We start from the raw sequence: 13,760 nt of genomic DNA, 5'->3' as shown, positions 1-13,760 counted from the left end.
GGCGCCGCCGGTGTGCCTACACTCATAGAAAATAATGTATTTGAATTTTAAAGACGTGGTGCGACGCGACTCTCGTCCAGTGTGTGACCGCCTGAAACGCTGTTTTTTTCACCTCCGTGCCCAAACGTCTTTGTTTGGGCTTCCGAAAGCGGATGATGTCAGGAAACAGTGGTTGCAATTTACTTTTAACTCTGTCCTGAGCATTATAACCCCAATTTGCTATTGTGTGCTGCGCATTTTACTGAGGACAGCTTCCACAACACGAGGGAGTACAGTGCCGGATTCCCAAAAGCTTTTGTTGAAAGATGGAGCAAGGGGGCGTGGCAGTACTGAAACACCGTCTAAGCTGTTCGCCAATTACAACGCTCTGGGACAGCTAACCAATCACAACACATTTTGTTTTTCGGAAGGCGGGCCTTCATCAAAGCCGGAACTAATCGAGCCGTTTGTGCCAGGCTGGGGAGAAAGGCCTTGTACTAATGTAAATTATGTGAAAAAGAATGCGTTTTTCGAACCACCAAGCATGAGAGCATGTTCTAGTACACCCCCATAACAAAATCAAGACTTTGTAAAAGAGCATAATAGGACCCCTTTAAGATATTTGGCACCAAAAGTGTAATTATTAATTATTCAAACATATTAATTAATTAATTAATACCGCCCAGGCAATCTCTATAAATGTTTATGTCTAAATAAAATACCTTGTACAGTAATCACAAACGACTCTGATCAGTCAATTATTATCAGCGCTGAGAAAAGTAACAGGTGCGACGTGACTGATGTTTATCTGGCCCTTCAGTAGCTGTGTGGATATTATTTTATACCTGAGAAATGACAGTAATAAAAGTGAATAACATACATAATGTTAGTCTTAAAATACAGGTTAAAATAGGCAAATGTATTATTTAGATTCAAAGTCAGGGGCAGCCCCCGGTCCTCTGAGCCCCGCCTATTTCTTAATAACATTTAATGAATGTGACATTACAAAATTTTATTAACAAATCTATCTATCTATCTATCTATCGCCTTCAGGTTCTAGTGTTATTTTATTCGCATTTACTGCCATCTGGTGGACTTTTTTGTAGTGCAGCAAAAATATTTCAGTTGAACTTTTCATGTTTTTATTTACTGCACAATAATATAATTAAAGTTATACTGCAAACTCTAAAAGTGTTATTAATTTTAGGTTCTAATTTAGAAGCATTATTATTGTTGTTATTATTAGAGTGGTTGAAAAGGCCCTGCTGTTATTCGCCTTTTACTGCCACCATGTGGACACTCTCAGTAGTGCAGCAGAATGTGCTGACGCAGAAAAGGTGATCAGAGTGCTTTTGCATTTGTTAATAATAATAATAATAATGCAATTGACGTCAAATGTATGCATTATGGTAATAAATTATGACGTACCATAATTAAACGACAAAAGCAGGCCCTACTAATACTATAATAGGGTTTAAATGTCAGCAAACCTACTTATATGTCAATATATGCAGTATATATTAATTCTAGTTTTTTTCTTTTCTTTTAAAGACTGATTAAAGCCAGTCACTTTAAATTTTAAACTAGAAGCCAATAATTTTTTTGGGAGACAATTACATTTTTTGAAAACACTTCACAACTTTAAGCTTTACTGTGTTATTGTATTCGCATTTTACTGCCATCCAGTGGACATGTTTTGCACTACAGCAGAATCACTACAGTCATACCAGGAAAATTCATGTGCCCCCCAAACCCAGGTGTTTTATGAGTAAGTACTGATTACTGAAGTACAAAACAATACCTGAGAAAATAACTGACTTTTAAATTACAGCAATAAGCCTCCTGAGACTGTCAGAGTTCAGTTTTAAAAGTATAATTAAAATATGCATTAAAAATGTGCACTGAAGTCAGTTCACATAAACAAATTAAATGTTTTATGAAATATATTTATTATGAAGGGGAAACATTTACTGTCATAAAAGGGACCAAAGAAAGAAAGAAAGAAAACATGTGACCGTCTACACTGGTGATAACGGCATTTCTTCGGAAGCGGACCTGTGGACAGTTTCACACACAGACAGGGTCGGGCTGACCTCAGGTCAGTGCAGCATTTCTAGCTCTAATGCTTCTCTAAAGCTGGGAACAGCAGGAGTATCCGAGATCCACCCGCTCAAACAGGACGACGTCAACCCAAGCCAGAGGCACAAGGATGCGGAGCGGAGGCGACTGATGGCAGCCATCATAAAGCACTATGCTGTGTTGGGAGCGAAGGAAATTTGACAAAAACATCATCCTAATGTGCCTATTCTTAACATTGGTAGGGTGTGCAGTCCTGTCAAAATGTTTGATTACTTTGTGACAAATAAAGACGCTTTCATTGCACTTGTTAGACAAATTTGTATGGAAGCCTGTTTCAGTCACGATTTTTTTTTATTATTATTAAATTAAAAGGTAACTGTGACTTTAACTTCTTCACAAATTTTTTTTCTCAGAAAATAAACTGTCCAAAAAAAAATTCTGGAAAAATTGTGAGGGGGTTTTCTGTCACACAATAGTACATTTACAATTTTGTCTTTTTGTTTCTGCCATGGAATAAAAAAAATGAAAAAGGTAATACAATACTTAGATATAAACTCACAATTATGAAAAGAAAAATATAAATTGTAAGAAAAAAAAAGTCAGAATTGTTAAACATAAATTCAGATTTGTGAGATATAAACTCGCAATTACAAGGGAAAAAGTCAAAGGATTGTGAGAAAGAGAGACGCAATTAGCTTTTTTATGTAAACTCAGTATTCAGAGTGAAAAAAGTCAGAATTGTGAGATGTTAATATCTCTCAATTCTGTTTTTCCATCAGAATTGTGAGATGAAAAAGTCGTAATTACCTTTTTTTTTTTTTTATTCTGTGGCGGAAACAGCTTCCATACATTGTGAATAGTAGTGCTGTTAGCTCACAGAAACACTGGACGTTTGGTCATCGGCTTGTTTTTTTGTGAGCTTGAGTCATTAACAGATTGGTTAAACAGTAACAAATACATATCAATACGCTCTCACGTAAATATACTATACATCCGGAGTGGAGGGCAGCAGCGTGTTAGTCGGGACATGAACGTGTGGCTCAGCCGGTACATACAAAAAAAACCGTGTCTTCAGACCGACTGTGAAGGAGTGTAACCATGATGAGTGGATGTGAAGGAGAGCACAGTGACTGATGCAGGTCCAGGACACAAATGACCTCACGTCCAGCCTAAAACAGCATAACGCTTATGGCGGTGAACTGGAGGAGATCTGGCTCAGGGCTCTATGTAGTGCTGTCAGGAGGGACGATCCTTTGGCGAGCGCTTTTGGGTCTGTGGCGGGGCGTCGGGGGCGAGCTGCGTTCACTCTCGGACTCGGAGGGCTCGGTTTCAGCCTGCGGAGAACCGGTGTCTCCCACCAACTCCCGCAGGAACTTAAACTTAGACAGGAAGAGCTGCCACACCACGTACCACCCTACAAACACAGACACAAGTTGGCTGTCAGGAGTACACTGGAACTAGGAGTGAGCTGATATGCCTTTGCATTTCTATCTCCAATTTGACTCTGGTTCAGACTGAAGCATTTGCATTAACTGTATGATAAAGCACAGATTCAGCTAGAATGCACTTCAGATGCCTGACAAATTTGATTTACCTTTCATTTTGCTGAGAACTGTTTAGCCATTTGTAGACAGTAGTTAAGGTTGTGTGTTAATCCAACCAAGTTTAATGTTACAAGCTTTAAGAGTTAGCATTGTGACCCGACTGTTACACTATGTAATGTCAAAATTTCTCACAAAAAATGCTAAAATGTCAAATAAAACTAATGAGAATCATAATATAAATCAAATGAAAATGATCTGAAATGCATTATGGTAATAAGAATTTAGTGGGGGGAATGTCAACATTTTCTCAATATTAATTTTATGCAAAGTACAGTTTATGACAATTAGTTTCCCTTTCATTATTGGGTAAAATAAGAAAAGTGGGTAAAATATGAAAAGTAAAGTCATTATTCAAATGAGAATAAAAATAGAATCAAATGTATAACACGTGGAACATTATGGTAATAAGACTTTACTAGAAAAATGTAAATAATAATAATAATAAATATCAATGCAAAATATCCTAAAAATCTTAACATTGCAATTTTTTTTTACTTTGGGAAGAAATATGAATTCATAATAAGATTAAAATGTAAAAAAAAAAAAATTTGCCCTTCTTTCATTATTGGGTACAATATGAAAAGTAAAATAATTCAAATGAAAATAAAAATAAATATAGAATCAAATGTAAAACATATGGAACATTATGGTAATAAGGCTTTACTAGGAAAATGATGATGATAATAATAATAATAATAATAATAATAATGTCAATGGAAAATATCCTAAAAATCTTAACATTGCAATTTTTTTACTTTGGGAAGAAATATGAATTCATAATAAGATTAAAATGTAAGAAAAAAATCTGGATGCATTATGGTAATGAGAATTTGGTGGGAAAATCTCAGACTTTTATTTATGCAAAATATAATTGATTTTTTTCCTCTTTCATTATTGGGTACAATATGAAAAGTAAAATAATTCAAATGAAAATAAAAATAGAATCAAATGTGAAACACATGGAACATTATGGTAATAAGACTTTACTAGGAAAATGTAAATAATAATAATAATAATAATGTCAATAGAAAATATCCTAAAAATCTTAACATTGCAATTTGTTTGTTTTTTTTACTTTCGGAAGAAATATGAATTCATAATAAGAATAAAATGTAAAACAGCTGAATTCATTATGCTAATGAAAATGTAGTGATGCAAATAACGTCAGAGTTTAAAATAGTAATTTTCTTTATGCAAAAGAAAATGATCAAATTGTCTTTTGATTTTGGGATACAATATGCAATCATTAAAATAAGAATTTGTCAATTTAAACATTTACAAATGCATTTTTAAAACCAAAAGTTGCATTTTTTACCATCCGTTCATGCATTATGTACTAACACATGATTAAGCAATGAACAATTGTCTTTTTAAAAACTAATATTAAGAAAGACTAACAAATGCAACAGAAAAAAAAACAAAAAAAAACTTGCTTTTGCATTAATTTTATTGGTAAAATATAACCTAGGCTCATTCTTGGTAGAATTTTTTACTTTAATTCATAACATATTCTGACACTTTAGGTAACCCAGAAAAAGCATCTTCCTCAAACACACAAGTGTTGGCATGTTCAGTGCAGTGAGCTACATCGTTCTGCTCCAAGCCCGCGTCTGACATGATGACACAACTTCTCAAATGACATACTGGACATTGCACGCTTATGTAACAGCTGAGAGGCTTCTACAGTACACAAACTGTGCCCTTAACAGACGTGAGTCAGTCAGAGAAACCTTGACTAGAGTCAGCACTCTACTCTCACTGAACTCTGGAAATGAGACGTCTGTGTTACTGACAGTCAGCAAATCTGGTCGATTTTTGTGGTGCTTGACTGAACCGACCACATTCTCACTCATGAGCCCACAATTCAAGGCCGTGAAGTCACTGTAGAGAAATCCTGTAACTGAAGGTGTGGCTAATTCCTCAGAAATGTGAGCAGGTTCATGACCGATCACGGAGTAAGCAACCACTGCGATAGACTTCACCGAATCATGCAATTGCTTGAATGTCTAGTTTAAGATAAGCTACAGTGACCCCAAAAGTCGCACTTAAAAATGGCATTGCATTAGATGAAGGATTGCAGGATTTTTCTCAGGCTGTTTGGCAGCTACTTACCGAAGAGCATGAAGAGGAGGACACATATCAGCGTGGCCACGATCACCAACACGGTCAAACCAACACTCTGCCACATCCTCCTCTTCTTTCCTAATAAACAAAACAAAGCACACCTTCACATCTGCATGTGCTCTAGAAGCTCACCATGTTCTCAATTTAATATCACAATTCCTGTAGGACCCGCATGAATTATGTCTGATATCATCATGCATGATTTGCATGCCTAATATAATATATGATAAAGATAAATCTGATAAAGATTTCAAATATCATATGTAAAAAAAAAAAATTTTTTTAAAATGCATAATCATAGGATCAAATGTATCTGCTCAGAATTGTACGTACCTTTTCAGAATATGCAACCTATCGATATTAATGTATTGTGTATTATTGTAAATATTGTAAATCATAAAAGTAAAAAAATTATAAAATGAATAGGACTATAAATATTGGGGTTTTTTTATTAAGCATGAACTAAAATATAATATATAATAATAAAATATATTTATAAGTTATTACATTTACACAAATGCATCCACAGGCATAAATGACTTGCTATCTTTTAGTGTAATCATTATTTATAAAAAAAATAAAAGATTAAAAACCTTAATTTACATTTTTTGCAAGGTGCATAAAAAAAATAACTGAAATGATTTTAGCAAATGGCTGCAACATAACAAAGAGTGAAAAATTTAAGGGGGTCTGAATACTTTCCGTACCCACTGTATATATAAATACATACACACACACATATTATATATATATATAATATTAATGCAATCAATGTACTATGGTATTGCTATGTTTTAGACAGTGCCATATTACAGTTATGGTATCAAATGGTAATACTATGGTATTTTGAACTATACCATGATAGTTAAAAGTTATAATAAAAAGTGTAGAACTAGCAGATATTATGATATTTTGAAATCATGTAATAAATCTCTTTTTGCATGTGTGATATCAGTATAAAATGATTGTAACTTACTAATACGCAGAGCAGTCTGTGTCTAATACGAGTCATGCAGATGAAAGTGTTTGTTTATGATCAGATTTATGATCAGACTTACGGACGTTCACGCCTCAGTCTTCACGCCGAATCCCGCATTATCCCGAATAGCGCATGTCACGGAGAGTCTCAAATGTTCTCCTTATCTACATCATTGCGCCATTTACAGAGAAAAGAGAAGAGCGAGAAAACAGAGAGCTCGAGCCTTAGTAACACACTCGATCAGAGGATGACCTGGAAGCGCTCATACTTACCATTCCGCCGCGTGGACTTGTGGGAATTGTAGTGTTGTGTACTTCTTTGATGTAACGGTGGCTGCCAAACCAACTCTTTTGTGTGTGTGTGTGTGTGTTTGCCATTGACTAGATTGGAGTGTGAAGCAGCATTAATAAGGAAGAGGTATTACAAGGAGAAGTTGACTTTTCAGGACATTACCCCATGTCCCCACTTTTCAAAACGCTTATAAATCACACAGAATGGAGTGTATTGAAAATCTGAAATAGCACAAAGTTTCCTGTGAGGGGTAGGTTTAGGGGTAGGGCTGGTGTAGTAGGGCAATAGCACATACAGTTTATACAGTATAAAAACCATTACGCCTATGGGATGTCCCCACTTTTCACAAAAGCAAACCTGTGTGTGTGTGTGTGTGTGTGTGTGTGTGTGTGTGTGTTTGCCATTGACTAGATTGGAGTGTGAAGCAGCATTAATAAGGAAGAGGAAAAAAATGTAATAATACATGTTCAGTGTCTCTTCTTTACTCTTCTTGTTTTTTGTAGAGGTGTCTGCCCTTTGTTTCCCAGTCCCACATTTTTTATATTTGTGAATTCATTAATTTGTCCTTTTATCTCTGCTTTTCCTTGTGTTATTTAAATTTAAGTGTCTATATATTTCATTGCCTGTTTGGCCCGGTTGTCCAGTTTTTCATTGCCTTGTACTCCCACATGTGCAGTGGAGGTACCCAGAAATGTCAGACCTATCATTATATTCTTGACTATCATAAGTATCTTGATTTATGTAAACTGCCCATAGAGGCTGAACAAATAACTGTCCTGGATAGCAAACTGATACATAATTGATTGGTACATTTGAACCTCTGAATATAGGCTATACAACTGCATATATCAAGGTTATCATAGTTTGATTTATTTTAATGTAAACTTTTTACAGATCATTTCATGTTGTCAGGTGTAGATGAGAGAGAGAAAAAGGCAAACATTTATGAAACACTGAAAAAAAATATTTGAGCATTACATTTTTACATAATGATGTGTAATGATCGGTGGGCTTAACTTTTTACCTTCGTTGTGTAGGCATGGGCATATATGGATAGAGTTTTTCAGTGAAAGACTGAAAACGAGAGCTGGACTCCACATCATAAAAGGAGACCAGAACCTTCTCATAATCCACAAACACACCGACCCGCTGTGGCTTCAACTGTACTCATATACAGATGCAGACACAAATCAGACCGAGCAATGTATTCATTCCCATTCCTCAGAGCCACATAATCCAGTATCCATTTTTAGGACACAGTGTGATCTTTCCCTTCCTGTCAATGGATTCTCTGCCCATTCCTAAAGTCCAATCAGTCATTCCCTTTACCTGCACCTCAAAATAAATTCTCCCTGAGGAGAATCCCTCCTTTCCCAGGACATGTACACATCTATCAGATCTCTTTTTGTTGTCTCAGAGTTTCTGCCAAATGTTTCCATCTCTCACTTGTTTTCTATCATCAGACAGGATGCGATAAGCATGAACTGTATCAGGATCCAGAGTCACATCCACTGGGAAAACAGAATATTAATCACAACTTCCCCCGACAAAGATTTTGTGATGATGTTTTAATATTTAACTTTAAGATGAACGTAATCTAGTGTAGTTCAGACAGGACACTGTACCTGCATAGTACCGCATCCACTTCAGCTCCGTAGAGACACATGACAATAAAACATCATGAAATGTTTTGAAACTTGAAATTAAAGTCCAGCACCACTAAGCCCTTTGAATTTTAAGCCAGACATTTCAGACACACAAATTCTAATGAAAAACATGTTTGCGTCTTAAACAACTGATGCCTTTCAATTTGATTTAATATTGGTTAATAGTTGTGGTTACAGGGATGAAGCTTCAAGTACAAGATGAATTTGAATTTGAAATTAGAGATAAAATTATCTGTCCTCTTTACCATTGCATTTCCTTAAACATTTTCCACTTGTCCACTAATTTATTTTATTTATTTGCCTAATTTCCTTAAACATTTTCCACTTGTCCACTAATTTATTTTATTTATTTGCCTACTTTAATCACATGTTTAATTATTTCTATATGTATTTAAACAAGAATTTGTGTATTTATACAGACATTTATTTATTTATTTGCATATTTATTTATTGATTGTTTTTCAGGTTTCTTCCTCCATACTGGCCTCCTCAGTGGATCTGGCTTCATAATGAATCTGCTGCAGTTTTTTTTTTTTTTTTTGCTATTTTCCATAATTATCTGTAAACAACTGCTAAATGGAAATGTCTTAATGGAAATGGAAATATCTCCATCTATATTCATTCTCGCATCACATAGGATAAGAAGCATTTCCAAACGTCTCCAGTAAAGGCCGCCCTTCTCTCACACACCTGTTCTCGTGACTGTCTGGGATTCTTGAAAGTTGCTTTTAAGAACATGACATATGGTTCTTGTTGTTTACTCTAACTCTAGCACACAGGGAGTTGGCCAGATTTATTACTGTGATCTAATTTGGATGTTGAGTATCCATTAAAGTGAATTTCTTTGTTATTTAAGTGGCAGGTGAATGTTAAAACAAGCCACTGTTTTACATCAAAAAGTTAAGTCTAACATTTTTCACAATTCAACCTTGTGATAAAAGCAACATGTATATAACAATTGTATACAGGCTATTTTATTTGTCCCATTATTTGTCCATTTAATTTGGCGCCTCCTCCAAATTAAACACTGAGCACGTAAAACCATCTGAGGATGAATCAGTAGGCCGAAAAAATGTATAGGCTAATATATATTTGACATGACAGCACGTGGTAGCCTATCTGTTCGTGTTGACAAAACTTGAGTAACAAACACATTTTTTGCTAAACATAAAATTAATCCAAATGAACTATATTCCTCACAGCCTCCTTTTCATTCCAGTCAAATATTCAATTGTGCTATCTTATAGGGTCTATATGACATTTGTTGCTTCAGGTTAATCCGTCAAAGCCGCTAATATTTAGCAAAGAGTTACAGATAAGAATCACAAATCTGAGCTTCTGACAGAATCGTTCACGTCTCTGTGCACTTGAGAAGGCCTTAATGACTCTTATTATTATCTTATCTATGGCTGTATACGTTTATTTGCTCTATTTGACAGGAGATTTTGATGACAATCAAGTACAAGATCAAATCTAGAAGCCATAAAAACGCCAGTGTTGTTTTCTGCAGACACGTGATCCTGTCGTCTGTTTGTTCTGCGCTGAGGCGAGCTCAGACTTGCATCCGTGTGCAGAAAAAAAAGTCATGAGTCAATATTTGATTCACAACAGACCATTCTGAAGCCCAGTCCATAACAGGCAGGGCAGATCCACATCTAAAGTTTGTGATGATCTGCAGATAGTAAATATCCTCATTTGACACAACTAATTGATGACGCGCACAATAATTCCAGGATAGTGAGAGCAAAAACACACACACACACACACGCGTCTGGCAGCTATCCTTGTGGGGACTCTCCATAGGCGTAATGGTTTTTCTACTGTATAGACCGTATATATATTCTATTGCACTACACCAACCCTACCCCTAAACCTACCCCTCACAGGAAACTTTCTGCATTTTTAGATTTTCAAAAAACTTAATTCTGTATTCTGTATTATTTATAAGCTTTTGTACCCGTGGGGGCCACAATTTAGGTCCCCACGGGTCCCCATGAGTCTGTGTGTAGTCAGGTTTAAGTCCCCAGCAGGATATATAAACCAGTACACACACACACACACACACACACGTTAGGTTTCTGTGAATTGTTGGGCCTTTCCATACACTTCTATTACTTTTATACTGACCAAACGATATTTTCTATCTCCTAACCCTAAACCTACCCCTTACAGAAAACCTGTTTGTACCCTATTGTTACACTTTCAGATCACAGCTCATCATTTACTATTATTAATCTTTTTTTTTCCTTGTGGGGGACGCAGGCTGGTCCCCACAGTGTCAAAAATTTCAGGGTTTACTATCCTTGTGGGGACATTTGGTAATGTAGCATAAACAAGTACACCCTAAAAAATTCTGGGTTAAATATAACCCAGTGCTGGGTTAAAAAGGGACAAACCCAGCTATTGGGTTGTTTTGACCCAGCAGTTTTGACCCAGCGGTTGGGTTCGTTGTTTTGACCCAGCAGTTTTGACCCAGCGGTTGGGTTCGTTGTTTTGACCCAGCAGTTTTGACCCAGCGGTTGGGTTCGTTGTTTTGACCCAGCAGTTTTGACCCAGCGGTTGGGTTCGTTGTTTTGACCCAGCAGTTTTGACCCAGCGGTTGGGGTCGTTGTTTTGACTCAGCGGTTGGTTTCGTTGTTTTGACCCAGCGGTTGGGTTCGTTGTTTTGACTTAGCGGTTGGTTTCATTGTTTTGACCCAGCGGTTGGGTTCGTTGTTTTGACCCAGTGGTTGGGTTGTTTTGAACCCAACTGCTGGGTCAAAACAACCCAATAGCTGGGTTTGTGGCTTTTTAACCCAGCGCTGGGTTATATTTAAAAAAAAAAGTAGGCTATGACTAATACTGTATGGAATAGTGATGCTTGAATTTTGTCTTTGGTTTTGCCTTTGACGATTGCAAAATTCCATCCTGTGAATGTCAAAGATAGAAATGAAATGGCGGAAACAGTTTTAAAAAAATTCTGTCAACCACAACATTTTTGATTATAGAAAATTACTATGATTAGGATCAAAATGGTCTTCAGAGGAAACTTCGGTACATCCCCTTCATAGTGAGCGCAGGGAGATAAGCATGCTGTTTCATAACAATGATATCTGATAAGACACGCAGGTGTTACTGGCTCTGACTGCGTATTCTTTTGCAATTAAAAAGGAAAAAAAAATACAAACACACACACACACACGTTGGTATATGTGGTTTACAGAGGTGTAAACTGTATTGCATTTTCTATCCCCTTACCCTTAATCTAGCCCTCACACAAAACCTTCTGCATTTTTAGATTTTCAGAACACACACATTTATAAAGATATAGATAGATATAGAAGTTATGTAATTGGTTTTATCAATACATTTTTACAAACTAATAGATCTTAATTGTGAAAGGATCAAAAAGATAAGTACTTAACACACTCACTCCCTCAATGAATAAAAAAGAAATAAAATAGCATGAGTGCAAGGTCTAAAAATCATGCATAAAAGTAATAATTAATATAAATGTAAAAATATGTTATTTTCTACCATTTATTTGATCAATTAACTTTTAAAGAAATAATAGTTCTGAATTAAAAGGTACATCAAGTACTTAACCAACCAATTTAACTAACTCAATGAATAAATAAATTAGTATTAGTGCAAGGTCTAAAAATCATGCAAATCAAATAAATAAATAATATAAATATTTCAAAAAGACATTTATGTCATGTCTTTGGTTTTATCAATTAGAATAGAAAAAAATAGATCTGATTTAAAAGGTTTCTCAAAAAATAAGTACTTAACTAACTGAATATACAAGTAACTAAAATAGTTGACATTTGGTTCAAAAGTTCTCTCGAAAGGCACTGTATAATTTTCACAAGACACCAGTTGAGACTTGTAGGCTAGTTAAAGTTTGGAACATTTTGTAACGCAGCAAACCAGGGGAAGCGAAACAGACAGTATAGTGTGTTCTACACCGTGGTATTTTCACTGTATTTTAGAGTTCCATCTTTCGGCGTATGACCCTAATAGCATGCAAAAACAATTTAAGATTACAGATGAATTTCACAGTTTTGGGGAAATCCACTGACCATGCACACTAGAGGCATGATCTGAACCACAGAAAGATGCTGTATCAGACGTCACCACATGACGGCTGTTACTCCTGAAAGTAGCTTTGTTACATGATAATATTAATAAAAAGAATACTAAATATAGTCCGGAAAAAAACTCACATGCTGTTTTCCCTCTCATAAAACCTTTAGTTCCTCTGAAATCCTCACCCCCACAGATCACTTCCTCTGATAAAAATCTATCTATTAAGGACATCTACAGTGCTTCTCATAGACTGTCTTTTCTGACGCCTGTGCTGCTGTGTGGTGTGGTTTGTATTTTTCCATTTGAAAATAAAAATGTAAAGCCAAATATTTAAGAAATCCCATAGAAAAGGCATTATTCTGTAATCTAACATGTTATTAAATAATGCATGGTTTTTCTAATTGGCCATTTCACCCTGAATTTGTTATATTACTTTTATGACATAAACAGTGTCATTCTATTATATAATTTTTTTATAGTATTCATTAATTACATTTTTCAATATGAGTGCATGGTTTAACAAGTAGGCAAAAAAGTATTAAATAATATCAATATTTTAAAAAGAACAAAAGCCAAGTACTAAATAACAAAACTATTTGAAAAAGATCTGTATTTCGTGTCATTGTTTTATTAATTCATTTAAAAAAAAAAAAAAAAAATGATAGAACTTTTATTTTGTGAATTTCACTACAACTATCCCTTGAGTTGTGAAGTAAAGTGAACAAAAGTAAAGTTGTCCTGTATGACTACTAAAAAAAATTGTTTTTTTATGATTAATTTACTTTTATGTAAAGCACTTTGAATTGCCATTGTGTACGAAATGTGCTATATACATAAGCTTGCCTTGCCTTGCCTTACTAATGCCAATATTATGTTAATTAAAACCATTAGTTGTTCCGGTAGAAGAAACATTTGCCCTTTCAATATGAAATCTCATTCCCTGCAAGTTAAAGGTTTCGGAAAACT

The 13,760-nt window shown here is 35.3% G+C and overlaps 1 protein-coding gene across 3 annotated transcripts; it reads right to left on the bottom strand.

Moving 5' to 3' along the window:
• Positions 1-3,085: 3,085 nt before the first annotated feature.
• LOC107551766 (small integral membrane protein 13) lies at positions 3,086-7,056 on the bottom strand. 3 transcript variants are annotated; one of them, XM_016233490.1, is made up of 3 exons: positions 7,038-7,056; positions 5,775-5,864; positions 3,086-3,472 (listed from the first exon to the last, which is right to left on the bottom strand). In XM_016233490.1, the coding sequence occupies exons 2-3, from the start codon at positions 5,848-5,850 to the stop codon at positions 3,282-3,284; spliced, it is 267 nt and encodes an 88-aa protein (XP_016088976.1). In that variant the 5' UTR covers positions 5,851-5,864; positions 7,038-7,056; the 3' UTR covers positions 3,086-3,281. The 3 variants fall into 3 exon arrangements, with proteins under 3 accessions (XP_016088976.1, XP_016088974.1, XP_016088977.1); XM_016233488.1 differs by lacking the exon at positions 7,038-7,056 and adding an exon at positions 6,845-7,012; XM_016233491.1 differs by lacking the exon at positions 7,038-7,056 and adding an exon at positions 6,763-6,781.
• Between the last annotated feature and the right edge of the window lie 6,704 nt (positions 7,057-13,760).

The sequence above is a fragment of the Sinocyclocheilus grahami genome, unplaced genomic scaffold (genome assembly GCF_001515645.1).
Source record: "Sinocyclocheilus grahami isolate Dianchi unplaced genomic scaffold, SAMN03320097.WGS_v1.1 scaffold432.1, whole genome shotgun sequence".
NCBI lineage: Eukaryota > Metazoa > Chordata > Actinopteri > Cypriniformes > Cyprinidae > Sinocyclocheilus > Sinocyclocheilus grahami.
Note: the sequence above shows the minus strand (reverse complement) of the source record. Positions and strands in the feature narration are given on the sequence as shown.